The sequence below is a fragment of the Artemia franciscana genome, chromosome 9 (genome assembly GCF_032884065.1).
Source record: "Artemia franciscana chromosome 9, ASM3288406v1, whole genome shotgun sequence".
NCBI classification, from domain to species: Eukaryota; Metazoa; Arthropoda; class Branchiopoda; order Anostraca; family Artemiidae; genus Artemia; species Artemia franciscana.
The window spans coordinates 18224235-18243943 of NC_088871.1; the positions used below are offsets into that span (position 1 = coordinate 18224235).

Genomic DNA, 19709 nt, shown 5'->3' on the forward strand with positions numbered 1-19709 from the left:
ATTTAAATTGTTTCCTAATATCCCGAACGAAACTAAGAATGCTTAAAGCTAAGTCAACCATTACAGGTGCTTAAATTGGAAATGGGTCCTAAAAATATTTTGCCCTCCAGGTTTCCCTCCATTCCCCCACTCCTTTGAAATAACTCCTTCGTGTTTTTTTAAATACCTTTTTTGTTTGTTTTCAGTTAAAAATATCAACAAAACCACAAAATTGTCAATCCTAGATTTTGAAAAATACATCCCCCCCCCCTTTAAAGTTTTGTAAGTTGATGCCTTTGGACCACAAGAGTATTATCATCAGCGAATATAAGCAGATAAATTAATATTTCTCAGTAAATAGGGGTGCATTAGTATCTTTGTTTTGCCAGGGATATAAAAAAGAAAACAGTTTTTGTCCTCTGTAAACTCTGATAACTGAAAACTGTGGTTTTTTTTAGTTGTTTTAAGATTGTTGAGTTCTTATGAAAGGATCTCATTTTTGTCAGTTTTGCCGCGTTGAAACGTGAAAATAATAAGCGAAAGTGAAATTTGACTCTGCTTTCGTCTGAAAAAAAAATCAAACATACGGTCTTTCCGTTGCAGAAGACAACCCTACCTACAAAGGGAGGAAGCTGCATCTTCTTACGCTTTTTGGTGCCCTCTATTTTTAGTGTTTTTTTCTATTCTTGTTTAATTTTACGCCCGCTGCTACCTAAAAGTGCATAATTGCATACGACGAACCGGGGATGTCATTTTATTAGACAGTGAAAACAGTGACAAAAACCTGATATTTCGACCACATACAACAGTTGTCGTCATGAGCAGAAAAATTAAAGCATTACAATTAAACCAATGTATTTATGCAGAACAAAATAATTAGGATCACAAATAGTTTCCGGTTCATTCACTAGATCTGTTTTTCTTCTTCAAATATTACCTAAATGTAAGTCGTATATTTGGGGAGATGACCAATGAAGTATATAACTTTAAAGTCAACAACGTTTCTTTTACAATTGGAAGAAGAAGAAATGTTTGCCACCTTCATTAGGAATTCAAATCATGTGGCAAACCTATCTTTAGTAACTTATTTCAAAGTTGGATTCGTTTACGTTATTGAGGGCTTTATTTATTCATAAAACTGCATCAAATAGATTAATCTTTCCATTCATATATGTTTCGACTATACTTTTTAAACAAAGGTCCTGTCAATAGGTTCTTTACCTTTCCTAAAACCAACATGTTTTTTCATTAATAGTATTTAATGTTGTAGTGATTAACTTAGAATTCCTGGGTACAGTGCACTAGATCTACCGTATCGATGCTGTCACGCCTTGTCATGCCGTATTAGACATTTTTAGACCACTGAAATGTTTGCTGGAAAGTGTTTGCTAAGCCATTATCAAAGAAAGGATCGGCAGAGAGGTGTCTGTTGAATTAAATTTTAATCGTCTTTATGTATACTGCTCTGCTCACTATCCCTTTGAGAACAGCTTGGCAAACGCTTTTTGACACTTACTTCAGTAGTGTGAAAACGTCGGGTACGGCCTTTAGACGTTACAGTGATGATATGCCTTAAATCTTTTTCGAAGAAATAAATTGATAACCACTGCCATTTTATAAGACAAATAATTTTTTTCTCCATTACAATTATGTTTATTTTATTCGCTACTAATTTTTTGGTTAATAATTATAGTCGTCTAATTTTATATGTGTGCACATCATTGGAGGTTACTCTGCAATGCAAAGACTTACCTAACTCGCAGTCTAACTCCTAACGTTAAAGAAATTAAGTAGAAATTGTTCAAATTATTCAAAGGTGATCTGAAAGTATATGTAAAATTGCTATATATAGCAACGAATATAACAACAATCAATGCTATCTCTCTTAATCACAGCATTCATTTATTTGAAATTATATTTCTAAGCACTAGATTATAATTTCTTCCTTTATATTTCGCTTGCAATAATCGTACAGTGGAAGCAATCCCTCAATGTCGTGCAAGATTTGAAATTCTTATAAAATACTGAGACCAAACGTAAAATCTCTTACCTTTAGAATGATTTTACAGACATCTGCGTAAATTAATTTGTTGTTTGCGGATAATGAGTTTCTCCAAATTATTACTCATCGTTTCAGCTTTTGTTGCTGCAAGGTCTAGTGGTGTCAGATTTTCCTTAAGTAGATTTTACCGCTTAAAACTTCTTCCTATCATGAAAAAAATGAAATATAACTAATTCGCATAAGTATGTTAAACCAATAGCCTTTTCAGACACATTTCTCTTTTCATGATATCTCAATATTTTTGGGGTTTGGGAGCGCCTCCCCCCATCCATCTAACTGTATGCGAGACTAATTTGTATCTTTTCAATTTTAAAGCTTTTCTGTTGTTTGTTGTTATATTTTTATTTTCTTGTGTTCATTTTGTCAAGTCCTAGTTTCTGATTGGCACCTCACTATAGTTTCTAGAGTGTTGACGTTTTTTTTTGGAAATCAAGCAAGTTTTTAAATCCCTTACTTGGATAATATTCGGTTCGAGGAATTGCTAATTTATATTATAAAATGGATTTGCATTTAAAATGAAGACTTGTTTTTAGTGGGATCATTACAATTGAAGAGAGGTCCTTTTATATCGAGGTCTCTTTGGAGTATTTTGGTGTGACTCTGTAACCCAAGCAAAAAAAAAAAATGATTAAGGTTTATTTTCTCTTAGAAGCATATTGTTTTGCGGCGAGCCTACAGTTGTAATTTGACAAGATAAACTAAAAAGACAAGATACTTATATCATAGAATTTCAGATCAATCCGTTCACCATCAATCCAATCATGTCCAACTTTCCATCATCAATCCAACTTTTTCTTAGAGAATAATATCAACCCGCTAAAAAAAAGGGAAGATTTTCCTTTTTGGCATGCTGATGTAATCCATCTTACGTTGAAACTGCAAAACCGTTGGATTCTGAAAGATAACAGGCCAACATTTTTTTTGAGGTTACAAAAACCTTAAGGCTCGCACGTTGGATGTTGTGTACACAACCTCTATAATTGGAACACTAAATTAATCCGGTGCAGATAAAAACTTGTACGCACATATATTAATAGAGAACTTATTTTGCTTCCTTTTCTATGTGGAAGGATTAATGACTGATCTTATCAACAACAACAAAAATTTTTAGCTGGATTGTTTTTTTTTTATGCTTAAAAACTGGAAAAGTACAAAAAATGGTGGTTTAGGATTTCAAAAAAAAAATCTTTGAAGACTTGCCAGAGATTTTTCCCAGAATTTAATCAAAGTTTGGTTTGAGGGGCTGGCCTTAGAGACCCTGTAAAATAACTTGAAAGATAATCATAAAGAATGAAGCAGATGAAAAACTGCATCAGATGTACGCAAGATCATTTCATTCAAAATTAACTATACGAAGTGCGAAAACAGGGGTCGCAGTGCTGTGCATTCAATCTTTTATCTCCCTCCCCCTCTCACTTCCCTATTGCCTTTCTGGAATCTTTTCCTTTGTATTCTCCCTATCGCTGGTGTTTTTATTCCTGTTATATTTTCTATTTTCAGTTGAAAATGTCTTTCGTAAATCTGTATAATACATTCTTTGTTGAAATAGGTCTTGTATCTCGAGAGGAAGTAAAACCATGTCGACTGCCAATTACGAAAGCTGCCAAATCCATATCTGGCAAACATCCTGTGACTTCACTGAATGAGATCTGTGTTAAAAGACGATGGCCAATGCCGCATTTTGAGCAAATTTTTGAGGCAGGGCCTGATCACTTGAAACAGTTCTTGTTCAAAGTAAGCGCTTTTGAAAGTTATTCTGTTTTTCTTGTTTTTTTTTGTTTTTTATATAACTTGGTAAATTATTGTGGGAAGACAACCTAAAAAAAATCGTAAAGACTATGCCTACCATTGCTTTGACTAAAAAAAAAAAAAAAAACAATTACGCCAAAAAAAAAATTTGGAAGAAGAAAACTACATAAACTACCTTTATACAACTTTTTGGGTCAATAACTAAATTACAATCATAAGGTAATATACCTGTTACCAGAGAATACTATTTCACTGGCATTATATAATTAGCGTTTTTTTTATTGTCAATTGTCGATGAATAACTGTCAGTAGTTCGTAGTTTTTTTAGGGTTTTAGTGGCTGTCGGTAAATGGCTCATTGATGGCGTTTACTTTTGAACAATTAAAAATTAGATGAAATATTTTTTTGTGGAAAACTTCTAAAATAGTCTTTAAGATCTTGGAGAGGAAACCTTTAAAAATCTTCAATGTGTGGACCTTACACTAAACATTTTAAGCATCTTGATGTACTTCTTGAATATCTTTATTTTAAGTCACATGTTTTTAAGCTTCGGTAACAGATACATTACATTTTGGGATGGCTAAATTTTAATTTAATTTTGTTTCACCTTTGAATAGAACGCAAAACTATAATGGAGGGGAGGGAGCGTAATGAGGGTAAAAAATCATGTAATAAGGATGTTAATATCCTATGGTAACCCTCGAGATTCCCTGTGTCTTTTCTCCTGTTCTTGATCAGTTTCGTTTAATTCACTCGTTCTATGTTTGACGATGTAGCCCCGTCTGCGAAAGAAGGCCATTCTCCTAAATTCAATTACTGATTGTGTGATTGATAAACATGAACTTCAGTACTACAAAAAAGCAAAGTAAAGAAGATGGCTGGATTCAGTAAAAAGAGGCAGTTAAATAAAAGCTCACACAAAAGAGTGCAAGTCAAATGTCAACACAATAAACTCCAGCTTAGATACAAATTAAATAAACCATTTGCAATGTTCAGAATGGTACTTTTAATTCTTTTTTTTAATTCACTGCTATTCCATAAAATTGTTCATCTCATGATTATACAGTCTGATATTATTCGCATTTGCTAGTACGATTATTTTTAACGAACCTGAAGAGTTCGTTTTCAAGGTCCATCCTGGTTCTTGATTTTATTATTATTATTATTATTATTCAATAAACAATTGATTTCTGACAAAATTACACAAAAACACACAAACTGCATAAAAGCGGTTTGTTAAAATAAAATGGGGCTCTCCTCGTCTACTTTTCACGGAAATATTATTTTGTCTTGTAAATCTGAACGAGACGATATCATAAAAATTACCAATAATATGAGATTCTTCTAACTTCATATATTCTATTAATTAAATGAAATATTTAATTAAGTGTATAATTAAATAGTCGTTTGTACTTCCTAAGGATAAATGGTTGTGTCTTTAAACTTACCATCATTGTCATACAAAATTTTTTATGTTTATAGTAATTTTACGTTTTAGATTTCGACTCTTCTGCACTATTTGTTCTCTTTTTCTTCTTTTTTCCTTTTTAACAAAACAGATGCGCTAGAGGCAATTTATATTTTTGGTCTTCCTCCCTTCTGTAGAAAATTAGAAGAACCACAGTATTTAGCGGAATAAAAAAAGAAAACGTTTTTAACTAAAGTCAGTGCAATTTTCAACAAAAAAAGCACTTCGGGTGAAATTTATTGCTGAATTTCGAGACAAAAGTTTTATCTGATATATTCTAACTGTATTTTTGACCTATATCTTCATTATTTATTATATTTCCAGCTACAAGCCGCTTAGGCCGGTTTTCTGTTTCTTTGTTTTATTTCTTGTTTTTTATACACAATTTTTTTTAGGTGACTGTCAACAACATTGACTATAGACCGGTAATGGCTAGTTCGACAAAAAAAGAAGCGAAAGCACAATGTGCGGCGGTCTGTCTACAAGCTCTGGGCCTACTACCCACGTGATTTTCTTTTTTTTCTGTATATTTTATATGTAAATATTTTAGCGGAATAAAGCCCGTATATTTGATTCCACTTTTTCTACTACCCTTTTATTTTATCAAAGAGCGTTTTCGCTTATACAAGATTGGGCGAGGACTATAAGAAACTGAAGGGGCTATAAAGTCAAGTTGGTTTTCGATAAGAAAAGAGAAAACACCACCGGACTTTTCTGAGTAACATCCTAAAGCTGTTTATGATTTAGTTCAAAGATGTAACATCAGACATTATCACTGCAAATTATTTCTTGTCTTTTTTATTGCCTAACATTTTGGAAAGCGTTTATCTTTGGATTGGGCTTCTCTGCTCTTGAAAAGATTTGCTGGTCTATCAATTTCTTGCTTAAAGAAAAAAAAGAAGAAGAAACTTCAACGTAGATGAATTTTAAGTGAAGGAACTCCTGTTTTCACTTTACTCGATTTCTTTTATTAGGTTTCTATAAAAAAAAAAATAATAATAAAAAAAAATTCTAAAAAAGCTTGTTCCGGTTTCAAGATCAAGTCGACCTTGAAAACCGGAGGATTTATGTTATCTGAAGGTAAAAGTGCATATATAGGTAGCAGTACCTATATATACTGATTTGGGTGCCCTTTACTAATTGGGAAAATTGATGTAATCGCTATAAAAAAAAACGGGAGCTGTAATTGTTGCTGTTTTTCAATTGTTAATCATAATTTTTCCCATCGGGAGGCAACACAAGGTTGTCACAAACGTGCATTAGTGGTTGAGTCTTCTCAGTTAATTGAATAGTTGCCCTCCTTCCTTTTATTGCTTTCCTTTCAGCTCATTAACCTTGAATTTAAGTCTCCAGCTTAAAATAATTTGATACGCGAGTTCTTTTTTACGACAAGGATAATTTTGAATCTAAATGCAAAATATTGTTTTCGGTAATCTCACTGGAGGATGAGGGCTTGCGTCTAATTCTCCTCTTGTATATAAGTTTGGATTAATAATGTTATATTATAATGATGTCTTGAAGTAATGTTAATGCACATGTGTTTGTTAATAACAAAGGCAGTTATAAAACAGAATTGCTGCGCATTCGGAAATCGCAAAGAAGTCGTGGGTTAAATTCAGATAATGGATTTGTCACAGCAAATTTCCTCATGGACGACATTATTTATTATCTGCCAGACTTCCGTCCCCGCCCTCTTCGTATTTGCCTGGAACGTTTTTAGAACAGAAACATAGATAGGTTATGAAAAATTAATTATTTATTTTTAATTGTGATGCTGTAATTATTTATCGATAAATCGAAAAAAGAACAATCTTCCATTCCAGGAGATTTATACGTCTAACGTATTAAAACGGACTGAAAATAAACAAAAGAAAAACGTTTTTTTTTACAAAGTAAGGCAAAGAACTATGTTATAACTTGGAAGAAAGAGAATTTGCCCCATTGTACATAATTAAGTTGTCCTACAAATCCTATTTTTACTTGGACTATAGTTTTCATAGTAAGTTTCGTCAAAAACTATGGAAATGAAAGGATGTCCTTGATGATGTCAGTCACCAAGTCATATCCAAAAAAGACCAGTGTGAAAAGCGACGGAAGCATGTCAGCTGCTTTAGCCTTTTTTTTTTTTTTTTTTTTGTGACTGATGGCGAAAAATACAAGCATAATTTTTAAGTAATCTTAAATAGTTGTAAGTAGATTATCCCTTGATAAGTCAGCATTCATCAGTACTTTCTGGTCAGCCATTCAGCTTAATTCCTTACACCAGTGTTAACTTACATCTCAGTTCCTTGACTGTTCAAAATTGGGACCGATTTATGAAGGAAGCTTTTGAACCTAAAGGTTACTTGTTTTATTGTTTGCTTTCCTTGATTTAGAAAAATCATCATTTTTTTTAACTTATAAACAAATCAGCTTACAAAAAAGTAATTTATTAATAATGAGAATTCTATTACCGCTGACAAGCCTGAACGCTCATTACCAACTTCCGTTCTGATGCGATTCAGTCTTTAGCTTGGCTTGTCATATTGTCGGACGATTTATCTGGACCACTTCATGGATATAGCTGTTTATTAGGGGATTGTCAACCTGTTCAGGTCAACAAGTTCGAGTCTTTTAATATGATTTACTGTCCCTCTAAAAAATATTCTGTAATATTTCTGTTGAAGATATGCGCATTCAATTTGAAGGTAATTGGACACAATATTTTTTTTTCCAACATCACTGCCAGAAATGCTTACTCTCAACCACAGAGTGTATACATCTGCAGCTAGGCATCCCTTGCTTAAAATTGAGTAGCCTATTGAAAACTTGAGCTTCTGTTTTTGCTTTTATTATCTACTCAGTAATGACAAAAGTCAACTAAGGGCCCTTAAATTCGACTTGGAGTAGTCTTAATCGAGGTATGATCAGATAGATTTCATTCTAAATGGAACACTGTGAGGTGGTAGCTGCTGAAGTTGCATCATCGTTCGCCTTTTTGTCTCCACCTGTTGCTCCACAAATCCATCCCAGCTCTACCTTCAAGCACTAGAAAAAAATCCAATAAAAGTAACGAAAGAAAAGCAAAAATAGGGATTGAATGAATACAAAATGCTGAAGTTAAAACGTAAAAACATGGAGCATCTTACAACTTCAGGATGTAGCCTCGATTAAAATTTTCTTGCTTACGGGACCAGATATATCGAGAAATATTTTTCTTAATTACGATTCTAGTTAGAAATTACGCAGTAAAATCTTATGACCTCATATAGCCTATGGTCAAAATGTCCACGAAGCTCTAAAACCATTCTCTTGCTTTTAGTAATATCAATTAATGCAATAAATGTGTACTATTTTTTTTAACTAGATTGGTAGCTTTTTTCATCAGGAAACCGCAGCAGTTGATTGAATATATTGAGATATTGCACATTAAAACTTGTTGCTTTTGCCACCCTGAAAAACCAATTCTCGGCCTTTTATTTGTGCAAAAAAAAAATCTGGTTTTAGCGTTTAGTTGGTACTTTTGTAGTTTTGGTTTGCCAAGGCTTACTTCAAACAGAGCTTACTTTGTATAGAAATGTCTCCATCTTTACCATCAAAAATTCCACTCAAAGAATTGTAATCTACCCTGTCTTTTGATAGAAACTACAGAAAAGTACTTGAGTACCGTATAGAATTATAAAGTATAGTATAAAGCATAATCGCACTCGAGTAGAGAACAGTCTAGAATTGCATCGAACATAAAATTATAAAGATTGATAATCTAAAAAGTATGCAAGCTCCAAGCTGCTCTGTCTTCCCGTGTTACCTCGGGAAACAAGTACTGTGTAAAACCAACTGTATAGCGCGCTGAGTTTAAGAGGGTGGCTTATAAATCCCAGTGAAGGAAAAATGTCTTAAAAAACATCTTTTGAATTGCAGCTGCCAATTTATATGTTTAACGTTTTATTTTTTTAAATTGGTCATTTTTCCACTCCTCCCGTTTTTAGCCGTAATCATGATAATGACCAACCCTAATTCTTCCATAGATATACCTTATAGAGGTCAATGGACAAAAAAGGAAGATAAACAAAAAAATTGCTTGCAAGTTGACAGTGCAAATAAACAGTTTTTAATATTCCTAATAAGGGTGTTTAGCCTCTAACTTCAGGAGAAAAGAATTGGAATGGATTTATTGCAGATATCTAAACACAAAAAGAAGGGAGAATAAAGAAATAAAAAAAAATAGAAAAGACGAGGTTAACCTAACATTATAAACAGAAAACACAAAAGAAGCCACCTAACAACCAAAAGATATATCTTTAAATAATCCATATGTTGCTTTTGATTTAATTTTACTGTTTCAAAGAATACATTTTTGTCGAAAACTTTCCATTTGATTATATTTCTTTCGAACATGTATAAAACTGATACATAAATAAAACTTTTAAACGAATAACGGTAACTTTTGAAACAATCTCATTAGTTTGTTGAAGCAACGTTTTAAAATGACGAAACAACAAATGATTTATCAATCGATTTTTGTGAGAACAGCGCATAAACGGATAAAAAGAGAGCATGGAAAGAATTTAATGCAAATCGGACAAATAAAATTCCACCGATCGCTCAAAATATTCGTACTTCCTGAAAATATCAGTAATTTTTGGTTTTTCAATGTTATATTGATAAAAGAAAAACTTCTTAAAATATCTTTTGTATTCAGCTAAGCACAAATGGGATTCTGGCCTTCAGAGGTTTTAAGGGTGAGGTAGTTCTACTTGTATTTGTAATTACTTCTGTTTGTTTTAAGTTTGATTTCGTTATTCATTTTAATTCATGTTCGTTTTAGGCTTAATGTATTCTCCGTAGCAGTATCTGTTATCTTTGTGTTTGACATGATTATTCATTTTAATTTTTGTCCCTTTTTAATATAATTTATGCATTGATAGTCATTTCTCGTTTTTATGGTTGAACTATTATATGACTTAATTTCTGCTTGTTTTAGGTCTAATGTAGCTCTTTACTTTTCTGAAATTTTTTTTTTAGAATTTTATTTTATTATTATTAACAAAACAAAGGCCCTAGAAACAAAGACTAGATTGAAAAATGACGCACGGTGAAGCCAGCCATAAAACGCTAAACAAGCTCCAGCCTGTTGCAGGTTTATTCACTCCATGGAAACAACAATAGTTAAAATTAATAGTTCGAGTTAATTCAAAAACACTAAAATCCTACCAAATCAAAATTTTCTGACTTCGTTAAACTCATAGGTCTTAAACTATAGCGTGTACATTTCAGCTATATGAAAGTGGCAACTCTTCTGTGTATAGAATATATATGAATCTAAACTTAAAATTTACGTTTGATTTAACAGAAATTAGTTTAATTTGTTAAATGATACTTTCAGAAGAGGCATTAAAACTTAACATAAAAAGGAATTATCCTTGCATATGATCAGTCTGCCCCTCAAAGTTTCCTTTTTTTGGCTAAGGCTGGACTATTTATCACATTAGTTTGAGGATGGAAGGCCTCATTTCTTTGTATTTGCTTCTAAAATTAAGTTTTCAGTTCGAATATTTTGAAAGGCTATCAAATACTTGCAATTATCCACTGACCATATTTCTTACATTTAAAATTTTTTCAGGAAAGTACTCGTCAAACTTTAGGGAAAACAACCACGGGTGGAGCGGGTGAAAGCACCTCTCCCCCTCATGCATAATATAGTTTCTATTGCTTTTAAGCTTTATATCACTCTTTACTTTTACTTTCACAAACTTGCTTTTTATTTTATATATTAATAATTAAGCTACCTCTTGGTACTTGGGATGCGAGAGAGCATAGATGATTGGATTGTAAACTGCTGAAGACTTTGCAATAATAACGGGCAACGATGACAATGTGGGAGTAATACGCATAGGATCAAAAAGACCAACAAAGCTCATCACAGCGAAAGGGGTCCATGCAAAGAGCCATAAAATGATGTTGATCATCGCTACCTAAAAAAAGTATATATATATATATATATATATATATATATATATATATATATATATATATATATATATATATATATATATATATATATATATATATATATATATATATATATATATATATATATATTTCGCAGTAGCCTATTTTATAAATTCTTGATTTTATACGGTATTTTGAGAAAAACACAAGAATGTTAGAAAGCAAAATTAAATATTCCGATGAAGCTTCAAGAAAACTAAGCACTTTTTTTTCCTAAGGACAATTTTATTCTAAATAAACAATTTTTGAAAAAAATGGACTATTTTTAGGAAATGAAAATTTTCAGTTGCGCAGTTCTATTTAAAAATTTATCTTATTCTAAATGTCTCGGACTTAACACAATGTTCCAGAAATACTTTAACATCAGAATAATTTCAAAAAAATTATGATCCGACATATTACCAATTTTGCCTCAGCCGTATTGAACAGCCGGCAATAGGTTCTTAGCCATCAACAAACTAAGCAATATTATGATGCTCGATCATTATATTTTAACTACCTCTATAGGGGTATAACACTTAGTTAATTTGTGGTGACAGACACAGGATCATAAACGTTGATGATAAAAATACTGGATATGTAATATTATAGTTAAATGTACGTCCAACTGCAAAACTCCTTAGTTTTTACATTTGTCGTAATGTTGTGATTTTTTCATGTTATAGCCTACCTTTGCGACCCTAAGCTCAGCTGACATCCCTTGGTCATTGTCCTGAGAGCTTCGAAGACTTTTTACGTTCATCTTTTTCGCCTGGACTTTCAGTTGTTTTTCGTGAATAAAGACAGCCTAGAAAATCATAGAAATGGGAACCAATTAGTATATTTGAAAAGATGAAAAGTATACAAGCCTATTCATGTAGTAATGTTTTTAGTATTGTTTATTTAGAGGTCTCAGCATTCATATAATCAGGTTTTTTTTCATTACAAAAAGTCTGAGTGTGAAACTTATGGAAGTTAGATCTTAAGCGGCTTAGCATTGGAATTCAAAAAGACTAGCACTATACTGCAATGTTTGGTGATTTCAATAAAAAAAAAAATAAATAAAAATCTGGATAGTTACCATGTTTAACTTAAAATTTCTTACGATTACACCCGAAATTTCTATTATTGACGAAATTTTTTCTGTTAGTAAATTGAGAAAATCTCGGCAGGTTGAGTTTGAGCTAGTAGGCCTGACAGTGACAAGTTTTTTCATCCGTCCTTTTATCTTAAAGTACCTTAATAGACAAGTATGTAGAAGAGTCGGGCATGCAAGGAAAATTTCAAAATCAATAAATGTTAGATAGCGTTGGTGATTTTCTTTTCGACGCTAATGCCAGTTTCAACTCTTGTCTCCAAAATCTTAAAGATAATCAACTTTTATCTTCAAATATGCACTAAATGCTAAAAAAATGGAGATTTTTTGTAGCCTTTCGACTTTGAGAGCTTTTTCTAATATTCTGGTCACAACATCGTTCCAATTACAAATATACCACTTCAGTTAGTATCTCGATCAAAAATAGCATATCCAAACAGTAAGCCAAACAATTTATTACGAGCAATGTTTCCTTTGAAAAAAGTGCAAAAAATAGATTTTCTTTAACATGTCAGTTATGTTAAGCACCTAATGGGTTGTTACAATTCAAAAAAATCATTTTAAAATATACTGTTTTTACAGGAGATGGATGAAAACAGCCTGCTTTTATTGCTGTTAGGAACAACCGGCTGCTGTCCAAGGCAGAACCATCATAATCTGATCATTTTAGTCAAAATGGAATAAGTCAACTTTCCCTAATTTCAGCTGAATAAATCTGAATGTTAAACTGTTTCAACCGAATCAGTAAACCGCAAGGTGGAAGCAGGGATTCAAATATTCACTTCATTTTTGTGACCAAGCGACTTACCAAGTTTTAATTAGCCCGTGTAAGAGGACTCAGAGTTCATGAGACTGTTCCTATTTTTGGCATATTGTTTACGTTTAAATTTTGCAATGAAAATGTGTTATTTATTTTGCTTTTTAGCCTTGAAAATTCCTATGATAAAGGGAGAAACTATGGTTTGCAATACATGTCTCTATAAAAAAATTTTTTAGACCGCAAAGAAAGGTTAAACAGTATACTATTTTCCCAAAAAAATCAGAGATGATGGGCTTGCTATGGTCTCCATCCAAGAGTTACAGGCCTTCTTGAAATCTCCCTTTGTCAAAATATTGGTGCTATAAAATATTTTTCTTTGTTACATCCCCAAATAATTCTGTTTCCTTCAAATGAATAAATGCGTTTTTGTTAGCCCCTTTATGTGCCAAAGTATCAGAAGCAGAGTAGATGAAAACATAAATAAAAGTGACCTATAAAATGACATCAATAACTGCATCTGATATTTGAATGAAGGCATGAAAAAGAGGTAGCATTTCTATTCATATTGTTCATACCTACAACAAGAACTTCATAGGCTACCATACATTTAATTGTGAATTAATCAAATAGCAAATGCAAGTTAAATTAAAATTAATAAATAAAAGGTAGAAAACATTCTTTTAAGTAAAGCTAAAAAAAACTCCTTAACACATGTTCACCATATGTCAAAAATTTTAACTGAAAATGTTAAATTTTCAACTGTTTTAATTTTATTAAAATTTTACCAATTTAGTTTATTCAATTTAATATTGATTCATAATATGTTGTCATTTGTAAATCATGTCACTTATTTGTGATCAATATGTCACTATGTTATTTGGTTTATATCATATGTATTATGTCATATTTTACATAAAAATATGCAACATTATGGACAACAAAATGAGCTAAATCAAAAAAAGTCTAAATCATTAATTTAGTGTTCTACGTTTAATTGTAAGCTTCTAGTACCAGTGTTACGGAGCAAATGGTCAGTGGCTAGGCCAAACAGAAAAGGTGTCAAGACATAGCCTTGTTTAACACCAGAAAGAAAACGAAAGCATCTTGTCTTTCCTTTTGTCGTTTTAACACAACATTCTGAGTCTTCGTATAGAACCATTATGGGTACTACCAGCTTCTCAGGGATCCCATAAAAGGTTAGTAGTTTCCATAGAGTCTCGCGATGCAGCGAGTCAAAGGCCTTTTCAAAGTCTATAAATTCCACGTACAACTTGTTTTGCCATTCTCGGCTATCAGCTATTAACACCCTTAGGGTGAGGATCAAATCGGGAATTCCAGCATCATTCAGACAATTTTAATTAACACTCTGCCCCATTCTTAGAATTATTAAGTGATAGACATACTGCCATCACAGATAATTCCTGGATCAGTAGTTACACGATCTTTTTCTTCTTATCAGGCAATGTAGTTTCTCACAATGTATACAAAAGGAAACGCTTCTGACCCTTTGCTTCAGCTGATCTATTAACTTTCGATTAAAAAACCTCATATCACTTCTTGTTTGAACTGTTAGCTTATTTGCTGCCTTTCGATTAGACACCCTGACTATAGATTTATCTCCATGATTTGATAATCTTACTGTGCTGTTGAGTTGCTTACTCAATTCGAAGTATCCACGTGTCCATTGCCCTAGACCAACAAAAAGTAAAATCTTGAAATTGTGCCTGACAATAATAGTTTACTCAATTCTTCAACCTTTTTGGTTAGATGTAATCTCTCCAGAGAGAAATCGAGCCTCATCACGCTCAAGTGTCATGTTTTAGTAGCACCCGACTAATGCAGCTTTTTAGCTATCAATATTTTTTTCCAGGAAAAAAGGGACCAACTGCCTTTTAAATGCTGTTGCTTACGCATCCTGTCTTTCTTTCCATTGCAGTGAAATTTAACACAGGATTGAAGCATGTTCTTGATCAGCCGTCGTTTTCGAGTGGATTTAACTAGATTTCCCGATGACTACTAAATACATCTTCTGAAACAAAATTAATTTATTTTGTGAATCTATGAATAAACTTATTTTCCCGGACAATGTTCTGTATTAGACTAGCTTTTACCATACAATATTCTTTGGATTTCTCTTTCCTTATTTTTTACTTATCCCGTAGAACCCTGTGTACCCAGTATCCTACTAATTTTTTACCTAATTTAATCACTCGATGTTATGCATCTGTTGAATTCCTTGACGGATCAACAGATGGCTTAGGTAGAAAGTTTTATTGGGGGTGGGGGAGGGATACGTAAACGTACAGTGCAAAAACAAAACTTTGCAGATCATTAGGTAATTAGAACTAAGAGAAAGATGTCTAGATCAAACATTAACTGAATATTTTTATCAAATTATACTCACTCGGACAATGAAGAAATAACAATAGATGATTTGGGTGATTGGAACCACGAAACCATTAAACCATGCACCAGCAATGTAAATGTAAACGTTCATTTCTCTACTAATGTAGTCGTAGGAACATCTGAAGAAGAAGACAACTTATTATATTTTTGAACAGAGAGAATATACCCTTTTGTCGCTTTAAAAATACTAAACGTATGTTGAAGATATTTCTGACAAAGATTAAAAGATCACCAGCCTCAGATAAAATATGGTTATGTAAATTTTCCTGAGTTACATGCCACAATCACTAATTCTGTAGGTTCTAGTCATATCAAGATTATATTTAGCTAGTGTAAATATGAAATTTACTATATTATATCAGGAGCTGAAATTATTAACCAGGCAGAACTACTTTAACGAGAAATTAAGAGATAAAACAGTTTTAATTTAAGTAAAACAGTGGAACAAAAAAAAACAAAAAACAACAAAACATTAATTAATAAATATAAAGATCCGAATATTTCGGCTCCACGTCCGGGAGCCTTTTTCAACGGAAAAAAACAACTTTAAAAATAAAAAAAAAACAGTTTTCTAAAATAAAACCATCTAAAAAACGACAAACTAAACACACAGGAGAAAGAAAGAGAAAAAAAAACAAGCAAAAAAACATATAGTACAACTCACAATCTAAACAGCTCTAGAACTACCGTCACTCACTGAACAAGACAAAAACGAATGTCTATAGTGCACAAAAGGTTCCTCTTTAGAGTCAGTAAATAAATGGAATCCATTAAAAATGAAGACTATATTTATTTAAAAAAAAGGTCATAAAACCCCAGGTCACCACCCCTGATTCAATTTACCTGATCACTAACATTGATACTATATATAGCAGCAGGTTAAATTACACTATATATATGGCAAGTCAAATTTGTAAAAGCAGTGTATTCCGCCTTTTAGGAATCTATTCCGTTTAGTATCCGAACAGCGTCATCCAATTACAAGACTATATGCACAGATCCATATTCGACATACGCCAACAGCGAGGTCGGATTTTTCGCCTGACATCGTCGGTGCTAAGGCTTACAATACCATACCGCTTTAACTGAGAGGTAGGAGCTCCCTTGGTTCTTTCAAAAAGAGAATAAAAAATTATCTTGTTTTGAATTAGTTTAATTTTAATAAAGAATCTAATTAGAAAAGTAATTTTAGCTATTATTGAGTTTTTTTGTGGGGATTGGAGTGGTTCGCTCCTGGATGAAGAGGTGGGGACTTGTAAGGATGTTGTTTTGGTAGGGGCCATGGTTGTATCGAGAAGTGGAGGGAGAGCCATAGTGCGTATTTATTTTTGAGGTGATATGGGACTCAGCATGCAGTTTTTGCATAGAGATGAGAGATTATGTATGTTATGACTGTTTTAATTCTTTTTAATAAACCCGAATGAAAAAGTGAATTACAAAATAGTTCCTAAACAAGTGACAACCCTGCAAGCCAAAGTAGGAATGAGATCAAAGCTGGCCTTGACCTTGTGGGAAGGGGACACAGCTTCATCCAACCACGCCCCTTGATCCACCCCTGCTTTACAAAGGCAATATTACCACACTGACAATAATTAAAGATAAGTTACTATAAAAATGCAATACACTTCTTATGTAAAGAAAAAAAAATACTTACGAAGATAGGATTCCATCCAACGTAAATCTACCTAGTCCAAACAATGGTGAGGATCCCCAAAAAAGAGAGACGGTCCAGACATAAATCAAAAGTAAAGAGCTTCGCTTGTAAGAGGGTGGTGATCCTGTCATACCTTTTGTGATGACATAAAACCTGTCATAAGCAATGACAGACAGGGTAAGCATCTGCAAAAATAGAATTTTAATTTAAAAAAACTTTCATAATGTCGTTTGAAGTTGATTTGTTTATCAACCTAAACTAAGCTTAAATTTTTCCCACTTTATCTTCGCCGTAACTTCAGCAACAGAGTAAGTATACAAGTCTGTCCCTTTTTTAACGTCGCAATACTATGTACTACTTAAATACGGGCTAGAGTAGGTACACCAATAATAATCAGAAAGAAAAATACATACTTTTTGGAGATTGTGCCTCGAGTGTCGTTCTCGCCTCATAGATATTAGCTGAGAGGTATTGATTTCCCCTACAAGAATAAACAAAAATAGTCGTCTTCGGTATTAACCTCCTTTAGAGACATTCCAGGCTCTTGGCTCACTTAACAAAATCTGAAACGCTGTCCTTATAAGCAACAAGAAAGGAAAGCATATAATGACTTATCCCAAAAGTGTATGTAAGAACAAATGTCCATCAGTCACACACCAATTTTACTGAATATCTGGATCACTTGATTTTTAGCAATGGTTGTTTTCAAACTATAAATTATTCATTCTTTCACTTTTTTAAAGAGTTTCAAATAGGCTTGGAATTCATTAGATGTTTGTAAATAAAACAGGGGCAAAAAATTTGTCCCCTTTTTCTCCATTTGTGAGCGACGAGACCCGTGCAACCAATGTATCAAAATCAGGATAATACAATACTTAGAATGTTTGAACCGTGTCTCCCAAGCTCTTCTGCTGTGGTCTATGTAAAAAATTGCCAAATTTTGTGAAAAATTCTTTAAGAAAGTTTTTAAACATTCCCTTAAACTAGGCTCTGATAGGTGTCAAGATTTTGCTTCAGTAGCAGAATTTTAATTTGTCAAATGAAAAAATTTCGTACTTTCCATCTGAACCAGTTGGGAACAAAGTAGTGGCACCAATTCAACAAAATATGGGTTTGGGGTGCAACAATTTTCGAGATTCTTTAAGATGAAGATATAAAAGTGCTAATTCTCAGAATCTAGGGGATGTTACGCCCTCCTCCTGACTATAAAAATTGGTGCTCTTTTTGTAGAGAATTTCTCGCTGAAAAACTTTTGCTTAAAATAAATAAAAGCTTAGTAAATTGTGTTAAAAAATAAGCAATCTTTTTTTTTTTTAAATTAAGTGAATTTATATCTAAAATAAGATTTCTGCGTTACAGAAGGTAGCATTCCTGTTACCAGCCAGCCACAACTTCACAAGCAAAGCACTATCTTAATTGTCATTTTTATACCAAATTTGGAGCAAAAAGGTCCAAACGCGTTTAACACCCGTCCCTCTGAAAATTAAATAAAAAAACAAGCTTTTTAAAATGAAAGTAAGGAGCAAAATTAAAACTTGAAACGAACAGAAATTACTCCGTATATGAAAGGGGCTTTTCCTCCTCAACGCCCCGCTCTTTACGCTAAAGTTTCTTACTGTTTTAAAAAGTAGAGTTAAGAGAAAGAGTAAAACTGTTCCCTTCTCAATGCCCCGCTCTTTACGCTAAAGTTTGACTTTTCCTGTCAATTCTACTTTATTAAACAGTAAAAACTTTAGCGTAAAGAGTGGGGCGTTGAGAAGGGAGCAGCCACTTTCATACACGGAGTAATTTCTGTTCGTTTTCAGTTTTAATTTCGCTCACTACTTTCAGTTAAAAAAAACTAGTTTTTTTTTTATTTAATTTCTGAACGTTCTTGAATTAATGCATGTTTGATTTTGGCTCTCCGCACATAAATTATTAAAATGAAATTTGTGTATTAATTCTTGTTTTGGCTAAATGGCTTTCTCTTAGTTTTGATCAGACGATTTTGAGAAAAAAGGGGTGGGGGAGGAGGCCTAGTTGCCCTCCAGTTTTTGGTTACTTGAAAAGGCAACTAGAACTTCTAATTTTTAACAAACGTTTTTATTAGTAAAAAAATATACTTAACTTAAGAATTAACTTACGTAACGAACTTTATATTCTTATATTTTTATTGTGTATATGAGGGGGTTTGTCCCCTCGTTAATACCTCACTCTTTACAATAAAGCTTAAATTTTGTCCCAATTCTTTAAGAATGACCCCTGAATCAGAAAGGCCGTAGAATAAATAGTTGAAATTACTAAAAATACTTTAGCGTAAAGAGCGAGGTATCTAAGAGGAGATGAACCCCCTCATATGCGTAATAATCTCTGTTCGTTTTAAGTCTTAATCCTGCTCCTCACTTTCAGTTGAAAACACACTTTCATATTTATTTTTTCATTTTTTTTATAATAATGCTAGAAAATCCTGCGCCCTCTTCATTGAATTTCTCTTCCCCCATGACAAATTACTCCAAGGAAAGATCCTCCCACATAGCCCCTCCCCTCAACCACCCACGCCCCCCCAAACCAAAATAATCCCCCTGA

General features: G+C 32.8%; 2 protein-coding genes across 5 annotated transcripts in view; one reads left to right on the plus strand and one right to left on the minus strand.

The window, feature by feature from the left end:
• Positions 1 to 5831, plus strand: part of LOC136031085 (protein Son-like) — a 65974-nt gene extending 60143 nt beyond the window's left edge. The window contains exons 13-14 of the mRNA XM_065710357.1: positions 3591 to 3775; positions 5654 to 5831. Coding sequence (XP_065566429.1) covers positions 3591 to 3775; positions 5654 to 5767 — 299 coding nt within the window. The 3' untranslated portion in view covers positions 5768 to 5831. The remainder of the gene's footprint in view (positions 1 to 3590; positions 3776 to 5653) is intronic.
• A 2241-nt stretch (positions 5832 to 8072) lies between these two features.
• The window catches only part of LOC136031090 (opsin-1-like), an 18425-nt gene continuing 6788 nt past the window's right edge, over positions 8073 to 19709 (minus strand). For 3 of the 4 annotated variants that reach the window (XM_065710369.1, XM_065710366.1, XM_065710370.1), the window contains 5 exons: positions 17145 to 17329; positions 15489 to 15609; positions 11920 to 12036; positions 11027 to 11212; positions 8073 to 8285 (listed from right to left, as the gene is read on the minus strand). In XM_065710369.1, coding sequence (XP_065566441.1) covers positions 8181 to 8285; positions 11027 to 11212; positions 11920 to 12036; positions 15489 to 15609; positions 17145 to 17329 — 714 coding nt within the window. In that variant the 3' untranslated portion in view covers positions 8073 to 8180. The remainder of the gene's footprint in view (positions 8286 to 11026; positions 11213 to 11919; positions 12037 to 15488; positions 15610 to 17144; positions 17330 to 19709) is intronic. The other variant, XM_065710367.1, reaches the window with a different exon arrangement.